At 44.1% G+C, this 16,842-nt stretch overlaps 1 protein-coding gene across 1 annotated transcript; it reads right to left on the bottom strand.

The window, feature by feature from the left end:
* Positions 1 to 1,690: 1,690 nt before the first annotated feature.
* On the bottom strand, positions 1,691 to 15,448 carry LOC149359814 (uncharacterized). Its single transcript, XM_089569150.1, has 3 exons — positions 15,411 to 15,448; positions 5,718 to 5,952; positions 1,691 to 1,967 (listed from the first exon to the last, which is right to left on the bottom strand). Exons 1-3 carry the CDS (start codon positions 15,412 to 15,414, stop codon positions 1,820 to 1,822), a joined length of 387 nt encoding a protein of 128 aa, XP_089425276.1. The 5' UTR covers positions 15,415 to 15,448; the 3' UTR covers positions 1,691 to 1,819.
* Between the last annotated feature and the right edge of the window lie 1,394 nt (positions 15,449 to 16,842).

Raw genomic sequence — 16,842 nt, 5'->3', positions numbered from 1 at the left:
TGAAAATAGGCACGGTGTTTGGCTATTATATTTGTCATACATAGTCTTCAATTGGTTGTAATGAACTCGAACGCCACAATGCTAGGGGATGCCTTAGCATTGCAACACAAAGTAGCGGAATATAAATGGGACGACTCCAACTTTCCAACACTTGCTACGCTAGAGTAAAAAAAAACAAAACAAACTAATAACCACATAACCAGCAAATATACTACGGGCCTCGGCACTAGCTTAAACTGTAGTGGTATACCTATCTCCTGCGCCGCCGCGGTGGCTCAGTGGTTATGGCGCTCGGCTGCTGACCCGAAAGACGCGGGTTCGATCCCGGCCGCGGCGGTTGAATTTCTTTGGAGGAGAAATTCTAGAGGCCCGTGTATTGTGCGATGTCAGTGCACGTTAAAGAACCACAGGTGGTCGAAATTTCCGGAGCCCTCCACTACGGCGTCTCTCATAGCCTGAGTCGCTTGGACGTTAAGCCCCATAAACCAAACCAAACCTATCTCCTGCGGCACACTGATGAGCGACTGTGCACCTGTGCTTACTATGCACTCGTGCATCTGCACTGTGCACTTGTTCACAGGCACACTTGTGCACTTGTGCACTTGTGGTTTGGTTTGGTTTATGGGGATTAACGTCCCAAAGCGACTAAGGCTATAAGAGACGCCGTAGTGAAGAGCTCCGGAAATTTCGACCACCTGGGGTTCTTTAACGTGCAGGTGGTCGAAATTTCCGGAGCCCTTCACTACGGCGTGAAGGCGGTCAACGTTCCTTGCACAGCTAGAGGCGCAAAAAAAAAAAAAATGGTACGGACATAATCTAACGGAACCATGCACCAAATGTCGCACATTCGCAAATGTGGCCTCGACTCCAGGGAATGGATCTAAACAATGCATTGTGGCAGAAGCTGCGCTCCAGCAGAGGCTTAAACCAGAACTGATGATAATAATTGCTCGTAATTAAAGTTTTTCCGATAGAGCTACTGTGTACCCGTGCCACCAGTGCTCATGCACTGATGACACCGAAGAGCCAGTTGCGGGGGGCACCTGAGCCATTTGCGCATGCGCAGTTGGGGGCTGACGGCGGCGGGTATGCGCTATGCTAAAATTATTTTAGTCTATTAATTAGTCATACTGCGCTCTGGTTTTCCGCGTTAATTTTCATCACTGTTATAACCGAAGGCATCTTCCAGTTGCGCTAAAGCACCGACGTAGAAGAACATAACCTGTTACTCTTTAATAAATTTGAATGGCGCAAGGGAACGAACACAGGCAGACAAAGATAGAAAAAGCGCTCATTCTATCTTTCTGCCTTCCTGTGTTCTGTCCTTTGCGCCATTCAAATTTATTATGAACCAACTATGGCCCAACAGCAAGTACTCCTGGTACTTGCTGTTTGACCAACACTGTTCCTACTTCGAGTTTTTGAACAATTCGCTCTCGCCCTACCATAAGCTTGCCGTCCCGGTTAGCTCAGTTGGTAGAGCGACTGCTCCGGTGAAGCTGTGGTCCCGGGTTCGAACCCAGGACGAATTTTTCTTTAACTGCGAAGTTTCTGAGAAAGCTGTATAGCTTTCCTCTGTGGCCGTATGGCGGCGCTCGGGTGGATGTCAATGAGTAATTACTCCCTTATTGCAAGTACTTCTGCGACTCTTTAATGTAGAGCGACTCCGAAGGATTGGGAGATCCCTTTCGGAGAAGACGGGCGGTTCTTTCGGCCGGGTCCTCCGGAATCACCACTTGCACTTCCCATTCTTCGGGTTGTAGGCGCATCCGTAGCTGCGCAAGTACTTTGCGCCGCAGTTTCCGCCGCGGCGGCCGAATCAGTTGGCCGCTTCGTCTTCGCGACGGTCTTTAGGGTTTCCGGGCTGGGAGACCTCCCTGCAGTTGCTGATGATTTCGGCTACTCGCCTTTTGAAGCGTCCCCGACAGGACCGCACAGCCAGATAATTGGCCCTGCAGTGGAAATACCTACCACGAGAACAGACATAGAGAGATCAGGCTAGCTCTCGCTTTACTATGGCAATAGGTAACACAAAATACAAGATCGTCACGGGAAAGTTTCTGATTTCCTAGTCTAATTTTGTAGCGCTGCCACGATTAGGTATAGCTTCCTACACACGCTAGATTAATTTATATGGCTTTTTACGCAGTGGTCTCAGTATTACTAGTACTTAATGAATGATAAATGGCCAATGGTCACTACCATCATCATCAGCCTTACTACGCCCACTGCAGGGCAAAACCTTCGCCCATGTCTCTCCAATCAAATCTTTCCTATGCCACCTTCGACCACTCTATCCCTGCGAACTTCTTATTATCATCCGCCCACCTAACTTTCTGCCGCCTCCTGCTACGTTTCCCTTCTCTTGGAATCAACTCCGTTCCCTTAAGGACCGTGGGTTGGTTCTCTTATAGGTAAAGGTCTCTCACACGTGAGCTCCCAGAAGGTAGTTACGCTTCACTGTCCTCTCTTACTGACACCTTCGATGCCTGCATATTCTTCTTATTTCCTTTATTGTAGGAAATTCTGTATGTGATTTAGCACGGCCATTCTCGTTTTTCACGATATAAAGAGGGACCTCAAGTAACGCAGTATGGCGACGTTACAAAGGACTCCTTTTGTGGGCAGCCTAGGTAGGATTGCATTTGTTCCGAAATTTCACAAGGAACTCGCGCTTGTTTCTCGATGATGGTATTCTCGTGTGAGCCAGACTTTTGTTTCTCGAGGGCGTCAAGAAATACTTATCAAGAGGAAACACCTGTATGAAGTTTAAAAACATATGGCATGAAAGCTGAGCAAAGGCAGTTGATACGTACTTAGTGATAACTTAAAAGCTGTGACGTGGACGATGAAAAGACGTGTACAGCGGGTGAATGACCAAATTAGAATTGTAGTTTTCTGCAGTTCACAATATAGGTATGCTAGAGCTAGCAGTTGTCATGCTGCTGGCGCAGAAAAAAAAGCGGTGGACAAATTTTCGAATCACTGTCTCTTTATTCTTAACTGAAAAAGGTGCTACCTTCCTGGTTATTAGTTTTATTAACCACTTTCTGCTTTAGGTACAATAATAAATTTGAAATCGTGGCTGCAGATAGCAAGCCAGAAAAATGAGGCCGCCTTTTGTGCTCTTGGTTTGTTTGTAACCATTGAATGGAAGGGATGTAATGAATGTAAGGCCACGCTGATATAATTCTTTTTGTTCGATTCTATTCGATTATTATCACCCACCCGGGATGGCAGAGAGGGGCAATAAAGGAGTGCAAAAATAATTAGCATGAAATGTCGTTCGAACGAAAACATCTAAACATAGCACCCCCTATTCCGTGGATAACAAAACACCATGCCACCATTCACGTACGCCGTAATAAGGACTTTCATTAAGGAGGCATTCATGCTCATAAACACTTCGGGCTTGAAATGTGCTCGCTATAGTAACGTGTGCTCAGCGACGTTTGCTAAAAACAGCGCCTCCTATTTACAAAGGTCCTTCCTGTCGAGGTAAATAAAAAAATGTCTGTGGCTTAGCTTGGTTAAGCCCGGTAATTGCGAAAGCAATATCCGTACCTACGCAATGGTTCAGCTGGTAGTGTAGCTGGTGGCGGTGCTTGTGGTTAGACTTGTGGTGATGCATCGGTTATACAATCCAATCCAATCCAATCCAATCCAATATGCTAATATGGTAGCTACCGGCCTCGCTACGCGACGGGCTGAAAGTGCAACTAGCATTGCTTTCGCAATAAAAATTCTCGGAAATGTAGACTTTATGCCTGATAAGAACTGCGCCGTCATGGTCTTGCACGCATTTCAAAGCAAAGGGAAAACTTCCTGTTCCTATGCTCTCCCTGTATTCCAGACGCCAGAAAATTCACGCAATGACACTTGGTGGCTCTTCTATATTGGTAGCTTTCGAAATTCATGTAACAGCACTCCTAAGATACATTTTGGCAAGAACTACTACGCGTGCATGTGCGGGCGAAGCGCTCGAAACAGAGCAAACGACCTGGTTCCGCGTGTGCCCATCGTTCTTCAACTAGATCGCGGCGCCTTCGCTGCAGCTGGCGTCGATTTCGCGATACCTATCCCACCCCCTGCATATAACCATCTGCATCAGTGGCAAGGCTACACGCATGCACCTCAGTTTCTAAGCGTCGTGGTCCTTCTATGCAACAAAACATCAGCGCGAATCGCTAGCTAGTGTACTGTGGCACGGAAGCAATAATCGCATCAATAAATGCGGCCCCGCAGCCAAGCATGTTAGAAGAAAACGGCAGACCTGCGAATAAATCATGCCTGCTTAGCGACAAACCTATATTTACGCTCTAAGCACGAATACGGCTATGTGGGAGTAAAAAAGAGAGAGTAAGTTGTCCTCTAGCGCACTCTCTCATAAAAGGGAGTGCGCTACCTACATCACTCGCTTTTCATCATCATCATCAGCCTGACTACGCCCACTGCAGGACAAAGGCCTCTCCCATGTCTTTCCCATTAACCCTGTCCTTCGCCAGCTGCGGCCACCGTATGCCCGCAAACTTCTTAATCTCATCCGCCCACCTAACTTTCTGCCACCCTCTACCACGCTTGCCTTCCCTTGGAATCCACACCGTTACCCTTAAGGACCAGCGGTTATCTTGCCTTCGCATTACATGCCCTGCCCTAGCCCATTTCTTCCTTTATGATTGGTTTTTATTGGGGTTAAACGTCCCAAAGCGACTCAGGCTGGACACCGTAGTGAAGGGCTCCGGAAATTTCGACCACCTGGGGTTTCGAATTTCGACGACTTGCACTGACATTGCACAGTACACGGGCCTCTAGAATTCCGCCTCCATCGAAATTCAGCCGCCGCGGCCGGGATCGAACCCGCGTCTTTCGGGCCAGCAGCCGAGCGTCGTAACCACTGAGCCACCGCGGCTGTGCTCTTCCTCTTGATTTCGACTAGGATGTCATTAACCCGCGTTTGTTCCTCCACCCACTCCGCTCGCTTCCGATCTCTTAACGTTACACCTATCATTTTTCTTTCCATAGCTCGCTGAGTTGTCCTTAACTTGAGCTGAACCCTCATTGTTAGACTCCACGTTTCTGCCCCATAGGTGAGTACCGGTAAGATACAGCTGTTGTACACTTTTCTCTTGAGGGATATTGGCAAACTGCCATTCATGATCTGAATCGTGATCGCTTTTATCTCTCCTATATCACTCCGTTTTATAAAAGAGTGATGTAGCGGGGATGTCACTCCGACATTCTCAACTACTATAAAGGGGTACGGATCCGCTATCCGCCGCCTCATCCTGATCTAAATCAACTAGAGGCAGTGTATTGGCGAAGATTGCAGACAGGAACATTCCCAAACCTGCATATCCTTAGCAAGATTTACCCGACGCAATATTGGGACGTGATGTGGCAGCAAACCATCGTTGTACCACATCACGTGGGAATGCAGTAAGAACGACAGCTTTCGCAAAGAACCGAGTGCAGAACAGTGGGAGAGCCGGCTCTCCAGCGGCGATCTGGGTTGCCAACAAGGTCTGATCCAGCACGCCCAACGAGCAGCGAAGCTCAGCGGAGCCCTGGAATAGGGGCACCGACCCTGTGAGAAGAAGGAAGATGGACCTCTTCTTTCTCGTCTGCTACTAGCACCTTTCTAGAGCAATAAAAGTCTTTCCTACACTCCCTTTTTACTCCCTTCTGTTTCGAGCGAAGGAACTTTATCGCATTCATACTTGTCGCATTTCCTGCAGTTGGCGTTATTCATAGCGCGGAACTGCTGCAACATGTATGCGGCGGCACAGGCTCCGCTTGGAGTCTTCAGCAGGTGACGAGCATGGCTATGGACGCAGACCGTGAAGACACTCCACTGCGCTGGGCCACTGCGGCCTTCCCCGCACACCGTGCACAGCAGCAGCACCAGCAGAAGCGGAAGAAGAAGCAGCGAAGGCCGCACCGGAAGTCGCCGCACTGCGAATGTCGAATCGATTGAGGCATGGATTAAAATATTCAGGGGGCACTTTGGCACTCTAAGGTGCTGCAAGACGAAAACGTTTCCTGGCGCACAGTTTGTTTTCATTTACTTTCTAATTTTTTTCATATTTTTTAAATTTTTATTTTTGCTCCCTTTCCTATTTTATTGTTTTTATTATTATTTTCGTATCTTATCTTTATTTTATTTTTATTTTTGTTTATTTTCTTATTTTAATTTTCTATTTTTTTCTCGATTATATTTCTTTATTCCTTTTATTTTATTTATGAAATCCATTCATTTACTAGATGCGCCTTTACTTATGCTCGAACCTTTAGCCTTTGTGGCGGAGTGGTAGCGTCTCCGCTTCAAATGCCCTGGTTCGATTCCCACCCTCGGCGCAGTTTCTTTTTAAGCAGTGACGCCGAAAGGCGGACAAATCTGCCGACACGCTGCCGACGCGTCTGCTAACGACAGTATGAGGCATTAAAGGCTTTCGCCTGAATAACCACCAATGTTCCAAAGAAACAATGCTGGGCTTTGAGGCAGGTCACATGGAAGGACTCCAATATCGGTTGCAGCTAGACGGATTTTTGATGCGATCGCATTACAAACCAATGGAACCAAAGTGCGTCCTCGGCAATAAAATTCGTCCATTGGATGGAAGAAAGTGACGTCACCAGACCGGAGCGTTCCCATTGGCTGGAGGGAAATGACGACACCAGACCGCAAGTGACCGTAGTTCCAGTAAAGGCCTCTACAGTTTCGAATGATATCGCATTGCCAACACATTATGGAAATTAAGTGTCCAGTTTTTTTTTAAGCGTCCACCAAAATTGAGTACATGGGTGTTTTAGCATATCACCACCACTGAAATGCTGCCGCTGCGGTCGGGATGTAACTCGCGAGCTCGCGCTTAGCATCCGGAAGCCATATCTTTCCAGCCCCTTCGGCGGGTCAGAGAAAGTGGTTTAGGGTTAAAGTGCACGTGTGCCGTACCTATAGAGTAAAAATATTCGCACTCTTGCAGCTCCACAGGATGCAAGGATATGTATGGGTGTATAGATGCTGTGGGGCTTTTCATTGCATTTAATTTAATTTTATTTATACTCCTCCCATACAATTTACCAAACACTGTCTAAATTCATAACCAGAGGCTAGTGTGGGGTTCAGAAACAAAAATACATGCATGCAAAGACACAGCTCTCGTGTGAATAGAAAAATACAACCATACCGGCGAAATATGTAAATATATTCTATATATATAAATAGTATATCTCTAAATATCTAGCCAGCTGTTCATTGCGTGTGCATCTAATGTCATGCGAAATGATTTGAACTTCCTGTGGCTGGACCTCAATATGACGAAGTCGAAGGGATTCGACAATTTCTTCATTATATGCGTTGCTTTGTTACAGCGGCATGAGAACTTAGTTACAAGTTTCGCATGCCACTGTGTATACCAAGGACCGTTTATAGGTAATGTTATTTTGCATTCTTTAATTAATTCCGAAATGATAAATGCGTATAAAGAGCTCAAAATAGCAGGTGTTAGTGAGCCGCCGATGTATAATTGTGCGCAATATTACAGGCAACAAAATTTTTGCACAGAATTGAATTATGGTTAATTCTCCAATAAATCAGAGAACGACCTGTCGATATTATACGCCAAGAGCAAAAATGCTTAGAAAACAGAAAAAAAAAGAACTGTACTTGTTACGCATAATTACGGAGTAATCAATAAATTCATGTTCATATTTTGTGCCCTCTCTCAATGCAGACGACAGTACCTTGCGGGAGCCTTCAACACGCGTACCGACCGCCTGCCGCGTCGATGAATATACGTATACCAATCGAATATGCCAGCCTTCACAATGAGCGTTTGTTCCTTCCATTTTGCCCCGCCGCGGTGGCTCAGTGGTTACGGCGCTCGGCTGCTGTCCCGAAAGACGCGGGTTCGATCCCGGCCGCGGCGGCTGAATTTCGATGGAGGCGAAATTCTAGAGGCCCGTGTACTGTGCGATGTCAGTGCACGTTAAAGAACCCCAGGTGGTCGAAATTTCCGGAGCCCTTCACTACGGCGTCCCTCATAGCCTCAGTCGCTTTGGAAAGTTAAACCCTAATAAACCAATCCTTCCGTTTCGAGCATAAGCTTCAGCACCTAGAAAAGGCGGTCTTGAAAGACGAAAATCGTAAAGGACGGAGAGGCATATTCAGAATATTTAGTTGTCTCCTAGATACTGAAGCCGATACAGGCAGCTATAATAGAGGGCTTGCGGCAACAAATTCGTCGTGAGCACTCGTTGTAGTTGGCTTCGCCGCACAACTCACAAGAACTGGAAAAGAATACTTCACCGCATGACTGAAATGCCTTGAGGAAAATGCGTACGCCAGCTCAAAGGCTTCCATGGGTGCCGCCTTCTGGTTAACGGAAATTGTTTTGCGTTTTGTTTTCCTCGCATGGCCCCGTGAAACCAATGGGATGCTGACACAGTGAAGGATACCGGACGCTCTGCCGTACGGTTTCAACCGTGCGACCATGCTTTGATAAATGTAACTAAACTGAGGTTAAATAGCGGTATAACTCCAATGACCTTAGTAACTCTGTCGAGGCGCAGCGGACCGTGAGCACCGCGCAGCGCGGCATAATTATTATCCCGCGCGCGAGAGATAGTTTCTCCAAGTATTTTGTGCCGTAGTTGTCAGAGAAGTTTATGGGCGGCGATTTCAATGTGTCACATAGAATCGACACAGAAGTGTTGGGCACCGCTACAAATTGACATACTCAAGGTTGTATTGCCAATGGAGTTCACTGGAGGTTCTTTACATACCACTGTAGGAAAATATGATTTCTTAAAAACATGATGCCGCATGCATGGGCTTCCATAGGAGCTTCCGAGGGGGATGGCTATCCCTTCGCATTATCTATTATTTCGTTATAAAGTGTTTTATTACGGCGAGGTTTTATTGTGCACTTTCTGCTTGACGTGCGCGTATGTGGTTACCACTTCCGCCGTCACAATTTGGGAATTAAGCAAAATTTCTTTGCATAACTGCCTTGCTGTATAGTGGCTTTAATGGTGGCTGACATAAAATAAATAAAAGCGCAGAAAGTAAGGGCGTCACAGGTAAATACGGGACGTGTTGGCATGCTTTGCATGCTTGTTGTTTACGGCTTCACACGGATGAAAATAATAAACCCATCTGTGAAGACTATAGTGACCTGAGCCCCGTAACCATATTTTTTGTCATTCAGGAGACTAAAAAAAAAAAAAACCTTTTTTACAGCTTTGTAAAAAAAAAAAAAAAGCTACAATTTCCCCTCATAATTTTCCCCGCGTTAGATTCTTAAAGAAGCAAGCAGCTTCCCCGAAGTATAACTTTTCTGAACTTTCAACGTGTTGCCTCGAGATCAAATTACAGGTGCATAAAGATGCGTTTGGACTATGAGAGCGTTGGATTCGTATATGCACAATAAACTCAATATACCTCTACACAATGCCATTGTGCGCTCTGGCACAAAACAGTTTTCGCAGAAATATACTTCCCGTCTCGCCAAGCGATAAAAATTATAACGACCACAAGTGTGTCTCTGGTCCTCACAAGCTCGGTAGATGATCGCGAAGGTCAAAATGCATGCCCATGGTTCCAACAATGGATTTCGCAGAAAATTTCCGCTGTTGGTAATCCGGCCTACTATTCTAGTGTCTCGAGCACTTACGGTACAGTTGAAAGCGTTGCAATGAGTTCAGTCATGAAAGTTGAAATTCGTCTTAGTGCAACAATCTGTGTTTAAAAAGAAAAAAAAAACAAGAAGATAAGCCTGATGAACGTTTGCTGCGGAAAAGAGTGGCAAAAATGTTGGCTTAAAAAAAGAGAAGTGAAAACAATTTCCCGGTTTCTTTTTTTCTTGTGTTGGAGATTTACAAGAATAACTTATCTTATAAGGTCACGTCGGAGCACTGCTTTATAAACCCTTGCTTTGAATGCCTTTTAATCAAGTGTCATTCTTTCATATTTGGTGTAATCTATCGCCCTCCATCTGGTCAGTTTGATGATTTCTGTCGTCTTTTCGAACTTATGCTGGATCAGATGGCAATGCTGAACATGCCTGTTGTAATCATGGGCGACTTTAATATCAATCTTTTTCAAGTGTCTGATCGTGCCCGGGAATTCACGGATCTTTTAGCATCTTGTGGTTTTGTTAACATTATTGAGGCCTCCACTAGCATTACAGAATCTACTGAAACGTTGATCGACTTATGTTTATCTTCCTATGGAAAAAATGAAATAGAAGCTGGCGTTTTAATGAGTGATATCAGTGATCATATGGCGCAGTTTTGCTTTCTCCCGAATTTTTCCTCATGCCAAAACCGGAAAACCGATCCAGTTATTTCCAGGCGGAACCTTACGAAAAACAACATTAGTTATTTCCGCCAGTTAGTAGCATCAGTAGACTGGAGCGCTGTTATATGTTTAGAAGATCCGAAATCGTTCTATAACCAGTTTCTGGAACGAATGATTAAACTTTATGACAGTGCGTTTCCTTTGGTAATACACAAAAAGAGCAAGAAAGGAAGAAAGCCGTGGATAACTGAAGACCTGCTGCGCAGAATAAAAGCCTGTAATGAACTCTTTAAAAGGTTCGTATCATCGAGAGACATAGAGATATTAAAACAGTTTAAGAAATTGAGAAATAAGTTAGGGGCCGATTTAAAGCAGTCTAGTATGCGCTACTATGCTGATAAATTTGCCAGTATTCACTTCGATCCGCAAAAAACGTGGCGCACAATAAAGAGCTTGTTGAGACAACCCGCTAGCTGTATGTCTAATGAAATTGAGTTGGGTGAGCAGTTATTCAGTGGCATAAGCCTTGCAAATGAATTCAATCGACATTTCCTAGATTTTGGTACCGTGAACTCAACATCCTCTCTACAAGCTACCTCATATATTAAACATAGTATCCAGAACACCATGTTTTTAAAACCTGTTACTCCCGAGGAAATTGTCAGCATAATCAACGATATTAAGAATAGCTCTGCGTTTGGTTTCGACGGGATCAGTGTGTTGCCAATTAAGGCTGTGGTAGATTTGATATGCGATGTGCTGTGTCGAATGATAAATCTGGTGTTTGCGACTGGTGTTTTTCCTGAAAAAATGAAAATAGCAAAAGTCTCTGTTATACACAAAGGAGGAGCTCTGAACGATATAGGTAATTATAGGCATATATCAATTTTGCCATTGTTCTCAAAGGTAGTAGAGAAAGCTATTAACACTAGATTGATGAACCATCTAAATACACACAACTTACTATCTGACAGTCAATATGGATTACAGAAAGGCAAATCGACTGAGTCAGCACTGCTTAAAATCCGAGATAAAATTGAATATTGAGCAACAACTGTACACCATAAGTATATTTTTAGACTTTAAGAAAGCATTTGATTCCATAAAACATGACATTCTGTATACCAAATTACCTCATTATGGCATAAGAGGCCTTCCGCTTAAACTGATCCGCAGTTACCTAACAAATTTTAAACAATATGCCACAATAAACAGTATCGATTCAGACACCGGAGCGATAAAATTCGGTGTCCCGCAAGGCTCCATTCTTGGTCCTGTAATTTTTCTCTTATATGTAAATGACATAGTCTCACTTTCCAAAACCCAACACATTATTCTCTATGCGGATGATACAAATGTTTTCTTTTCTTCTGATGATTTAACATCTCTCTGCGTAACCGCAAATATATGACTTGAGAATCTGTCTCAGTGGCTTCAGGCTAATCAACTTAATTTAAATGTGAAAAAAAGAAAATATATTTTATTTGGTCCTAAAAATAAGTGGACCAGTCTTGCGTATACACTGAAATTTAACCTGCATACTTTAGAAAGAGTATCCGAGCATAAATTCTTAGGGGTCAAATTTCATGAAAACCTTCACTGGTCCGAACATGTAAATTCAGTAAAAAGTAGTATTGCTCAAATGTTGGGGATGCTAAACAGAATTCAAGCTTACCTTCCAAAGAACCTAAAACGCCAGCTATATTTCGCCTTAATTCATTCCCGGTTGACTTACTGTCTACTTGTTTGGGGCGTAACTTCAAAATCTGACCTTAATAAATTATATCTGATTCAAAAGAAAGGTTTAAGATTTAGTCATGGCCTATCGTCTTATGAACACGTGTCTGAGTTTTTTGTACAAGATGGTATATTGAAACTTGAAGCCTTGTACTACCAGCGGCTTTCCGAAGCGATCTATCTAGAGGTGAAAACAAATAGCGAACTTTTCTTTTCTACTTACACTAAGAATTTACCTTATTACACGTTCAGACACCACTCCTTTGTTAAACCTTTCATTAGAACGAATTATGGTATGCAACTGCTCAAGTGGCAAATTCCTAACTGTTTGAATCTTTTCCCGCCGGAAAAAGGGGAAAATTTATTTTCTGTATAAGTTGTAAGCATACCTACAGTATTTGGTCAATGATGCTGCTTGCGAATAGCATATCATAATTCAATGTTTTCCTGTGATCTTATTTTCTACTGCATGAGTTTATGCCCACTGATTGGTTCTGTATTTTATTATTCAACTTATTCTGTCAATTTATTTTGTGCTTAGTCTACACAAATGCATAATTTGACTACTTAGTGCTGGCTTCAATCCTGCTCTCTTTAATTTCCTCTGTAAACGACAGACTGCCTCTGTTCATGTGCAAGTTTGCTTTATTTTCATTCCTATGTTTGTGCTGTTTGTGCTGCAAGTTTTGTAGGGACATTGGCCCAGTAAAGCGTTCATTGCTATCGCCTTTTGCCTCTGCCCCTTGGCACTACTTCTGTACTGTCTTAAGCACAATAAACAAACAATAAACAAACAAACATATAATCATTTATTTTAATTTTACTCCGACTTGAGGGCTTCCCATAAAATACTGGAGTGCGAATTGTTTCTCTTTTGAGATGGTAAGAAAATTCACCCTTGACCTGCCATGCACCGGTGTAGCAGTCATCGCTGCTTCAAGGCTAGTGGGGGCGATGAATTTTTATTCAACAATGTAGATGTGCTAAGTCTGTAGAACCTTCATCGTAGTATAGGAACAATATGATCAATAATAAGCAGTGGTACTTCTGTCGAGGGAGCGAATCGGTAAGCCGTAACGTTTCACACTTGATGACCATTCTTGTTTTGAAGTTTACTGGTAGATGCCGTCTCCCCAGCCACACAGCTACTCCGTTTCATATATAGCAGGCAACGCTGCGGAGGTGGCTGAAGTAGTGCGTCCACGAAACTATATTGCTCCGCCACGTATCATTCGTTCTTCTCTAAACTCCGGTCATTGTTTGGGCGAATACAAAGAGCGGTATAAAACGATGTAGTAGCATTTAAAATCACGGTCGAAGCTGTGAAGCGCTCAATGTTCGGGCTCTGTGGCCATAATTTTCACGGAGTGTGAACTACTTTTTGGGCGCGGATTTAGTAAAAGTGATTCGCCCTACCGACCGCATATCATACCGCCGCTTGTACTTTTTGCTTCTCGAAATCTCGACGAGTCGCAGGACGAAAATGTGCCAAGAGGTAAAACGAAGTCCAGGAGGTGCCAGTCACGGCACTTAAGATTTGTCGCTATGAAATATGTATGTGTTCGCTTTGGTTGTATGGGGAACTACTTTTTGCGAGCGGAGTTAGCCTGCGCGAACAGGCGCGCTAGCTTTGGCAGCGTTTCCTGCTTTGTATGAAACGGAGTATAGTCGGTCTAATATTGGAAATGTACTCGTAAAGGCCGATGCTAAAAAAGACCAGACTGACACCAGCCATTTCCAATATGGGTTGGGACCAATTTATAGCTTGTATAGCGTGCCTTACAATGATTTGGATTCATTGCCGCTTTGTCGCGTTGTCGATTAGGCTGTCTCGGAGCAATTCTGCGAAATTGCTTCCGCTATATTGACTGCAAGCAAAGATAGCCGTTATATGCCACATGACAGTGAGTATGCGAGCGGCGCAGGCGTGTAGTGGCAGCGGGTAATAGCGAAATTCACCAGGAAGCAAGTACCGAGCGCCGAGCAAGAAATCGACCACCCGCAAAAAGGCACCGGCAAAGAACTCGCAGCAAGAAACCGTTCTTACCTGTCATGGACGCAGTGGAAAATGGTGTCCTCTCGCGAAAAACTGTTGTATCGTGTGTTCTAAGTAAAGTAGGGGGTTAGACTTTCTGGTTTTTATTTTTCAAAGATTTGGCAGACTTTTTTGTGTTTATTTCAGAATGCAGTTCAGGCTTTTTTTTCATGACTGAATTACTGATTCATTTCGGTTATTTAATGTGGCAATTCTGTGTGTTCAGAAGTCAATTAGAGTCTATCTCGGCATTTTTGTCATCATGAACCATTCGTTGCCAGTAGTTAACACAGTAATTTTGCACATGGAGGAGTGCCTGTAGAATAAATCGCTTTCGTAATTAAAAAAGAAACGCAGGTTTAATGAGACAGCCTGCAGTAAACAACGCAAGTGAAATTAAATTTACATCTAAAGACAAACTTTCGTTGCGTTGTGCGATAGAGCGCGGCATCATGTGGTCTGAGTGTTGATGTCAGCGATGAAACTGCGGCTCAATCGTCGCGGTAGGCCGAACATGATACTGTTCATGACGACATGCATGAGCGGTTTCGTGTCACTCTCCTACATGCAGTTGATAAACCTACTAAACTGACTAACTGCTCTAAGCTGGGGACGATAGTGAGCAAACAGTGCTTAGCTAGTAGGCTGCAAGAAGGTAGTGCTTTGCGGTCTGCAGAGGAGTGTAAACAACAGGAAAGATGTCTCAAATTGCACAACCTCGCGACTTATCTAGCAATGCCACCGTCTTATTATACACACGCCTGGCTTCCCTGTTGATTTAATTATCAACTTTGAATGCAACTCGTACTCAACAGCCAGCTATAGCCTTCCATGTAAAGAAAACTGACCTTTTTAGGTTAAAACCGATTTTCAAAAACTACATTCGGCGTACTTTTATCGGTCTTTCTCGGCTGAAACCGAAAAGTCCAACCCCTAGTTATAAGCAAGGACACGCCGCGAATATGTGTAAGGTCGATATTATACACCTGGCAAATGGCCAGGCAGCAGGCATTGCTACTTCTCAAGCTAACAGTTGAGGTTAAAATGAAGGATAAAATTAATGTTGTAGGGATAGTAAATTAAAATGAAATGTGGCATTGCATGCAGACACAGGGGTGACAATGAAGTAGAAGATATAGTTTGCCCACTACTTTTCGCATTTGACGTTCAAAACCATAGTATTTGCTTCTCTATAGAGTATGAAGGCTTCAGCTTTAAGCAGACAAATATGGTTCCGAACATCGCCACACGAATGACCCTGGCCGGGCGTTGGAGGTAGCAAACCTGGGTCAAGTATGTGTACAATATGTTGAAACATATTGTTGGATACAAACTTACGCATTTCGCTTGTTGCAGGGTCTTCCGACTCACGCGCTGAGGATTCTGTATGTGTTTTCTGAGGCCTTTATGTATTACTCACAGAGACAGGCCTCGTGCCTGTTCAACAAGAACAATGCAACAGTTGACCGATCGCCCATCACATTCACGGAAGTTCGGGAACCGTTCTGCTGATTTCCAAAATGTATCATGAAAATCTGCACGGTGCGCTTATCGTACTGCTTCATGCTACTGACTGCAGTTTACCTCACATACTGGTTAGGCTGTTGGTTTTTATTTTAACTAACGTGTACGGAGAAGTTTCTGCTTGACATTGGCACCGGTTACTTCTTTGTAAAGAGGAAAAGAGTGCTCAAGAACTGTGAATACAATACACAATACAGCACTGCTACTTCCCACAATACACAATGCAATTCGCAGCACAGCTTTCCGGCAAAGCTGACAGTGGGTGGCTGAAAAGAAAACAAGAAAACGCAGTCCATTTTAAGCATTGAACAATCGTGATGACAGGCACACAAAGGCAGCATGGAAACAAACGATATTGTCATGTAGTGGTGACTGCAGTCCGGCGAACAGGAAAACAGCGAGAATGGCTTCCAAACGAAACTCTTCATTTGGGCTGACTTGCGCCCGCAAAGAACATCACTCTGCGGCGGCGTAGCAACAGCGTGCTCGGCGGTGGTCGAACAGAATGCCGGCCGCTCTCGGCCATGCTCTTTTTAAAGCTGATAGCGAACTTTGGAGATAAAGCTTGGAAAGTTACTAGAACACTCTGGAACAACATAGATCCCAACAAACACAAAACCTCCTTAAAATCTCCCAAAAATGACCCATCGGGACATTTGGAATCTCCCCAGGAGGTGCTCATTTTTCCCGAACACATCTAAAAAACGTCCCCACAACTAGCAATGTCCAAAAAGTTGTGCGTCCCATGGAAAGCCCCAAAAGGTTAATGCTCGATTTCTCGGCTCTGGTTCAATAAAATTATTCCTCATTTTTCGTGCAGCCTGCAGGCATCCAAGCGCACATATGTGCCAAATTTCAGGTGCCTACTTACGTTACAGGTGGTGTAATCCACCTTTCCACTCGTCTGAATGCGTGCTGGCTCGGCCGTTCTGTACTTATCCGTTTACGTGAAATGTCCTAGCATTTTGCACACAAAGGAAATATGAACTCAAAAAGTCACCCGATTTGGCTCATATAAGAGCAAATAGCAGCGCCATACAGAAGTAATTTCAGTTTACTAGGTGTGCTCTTAGCACGAATTGCATCCTGTCGTCCATGCCGGCGACCGCACCATATACACCACCACAATCAAAATGCATTCATGTTTCAGTCAAAGAAAAACAATACAGACCGAATTGAAAGTCCGTGCCGAAAAACTTACGTTCAACGGCGCAAATCTGAATGAACACAAACAGCAGACGCAAAC

The sequence above is a fragment of the Amblyomma mixtum genome, chromosome 2, assembly GCF_055824585.1.
Source record: "Amblyomma mixtum isolate Tamu chromosome 2, ASM5582458v1, whole genome shotgun sequence".
NCBI lineage: Eukaryota > Metazoa > Arthropoda > Arachnida > Ixodida > Ixodidae > Amblyomma > Amblyomma mixtum.
Note: the sequence above shows the minus strand (reverse complement) of the source record. Positions and strands in the feature narration are given on the sequence as shown.

Bases quoted from the DNA above. Each gene is read 5' to 3' on its own strand.
- LOC149359814 (XM_089569150.1), bottom strand. The intron at 1,968-5,717 runs GTATGAATGCGA...TTCTCGTGGTAG, and splicing joins AACTGCAGGAAATGCGACAA to GTATTTCCACTGCAGGGCCA.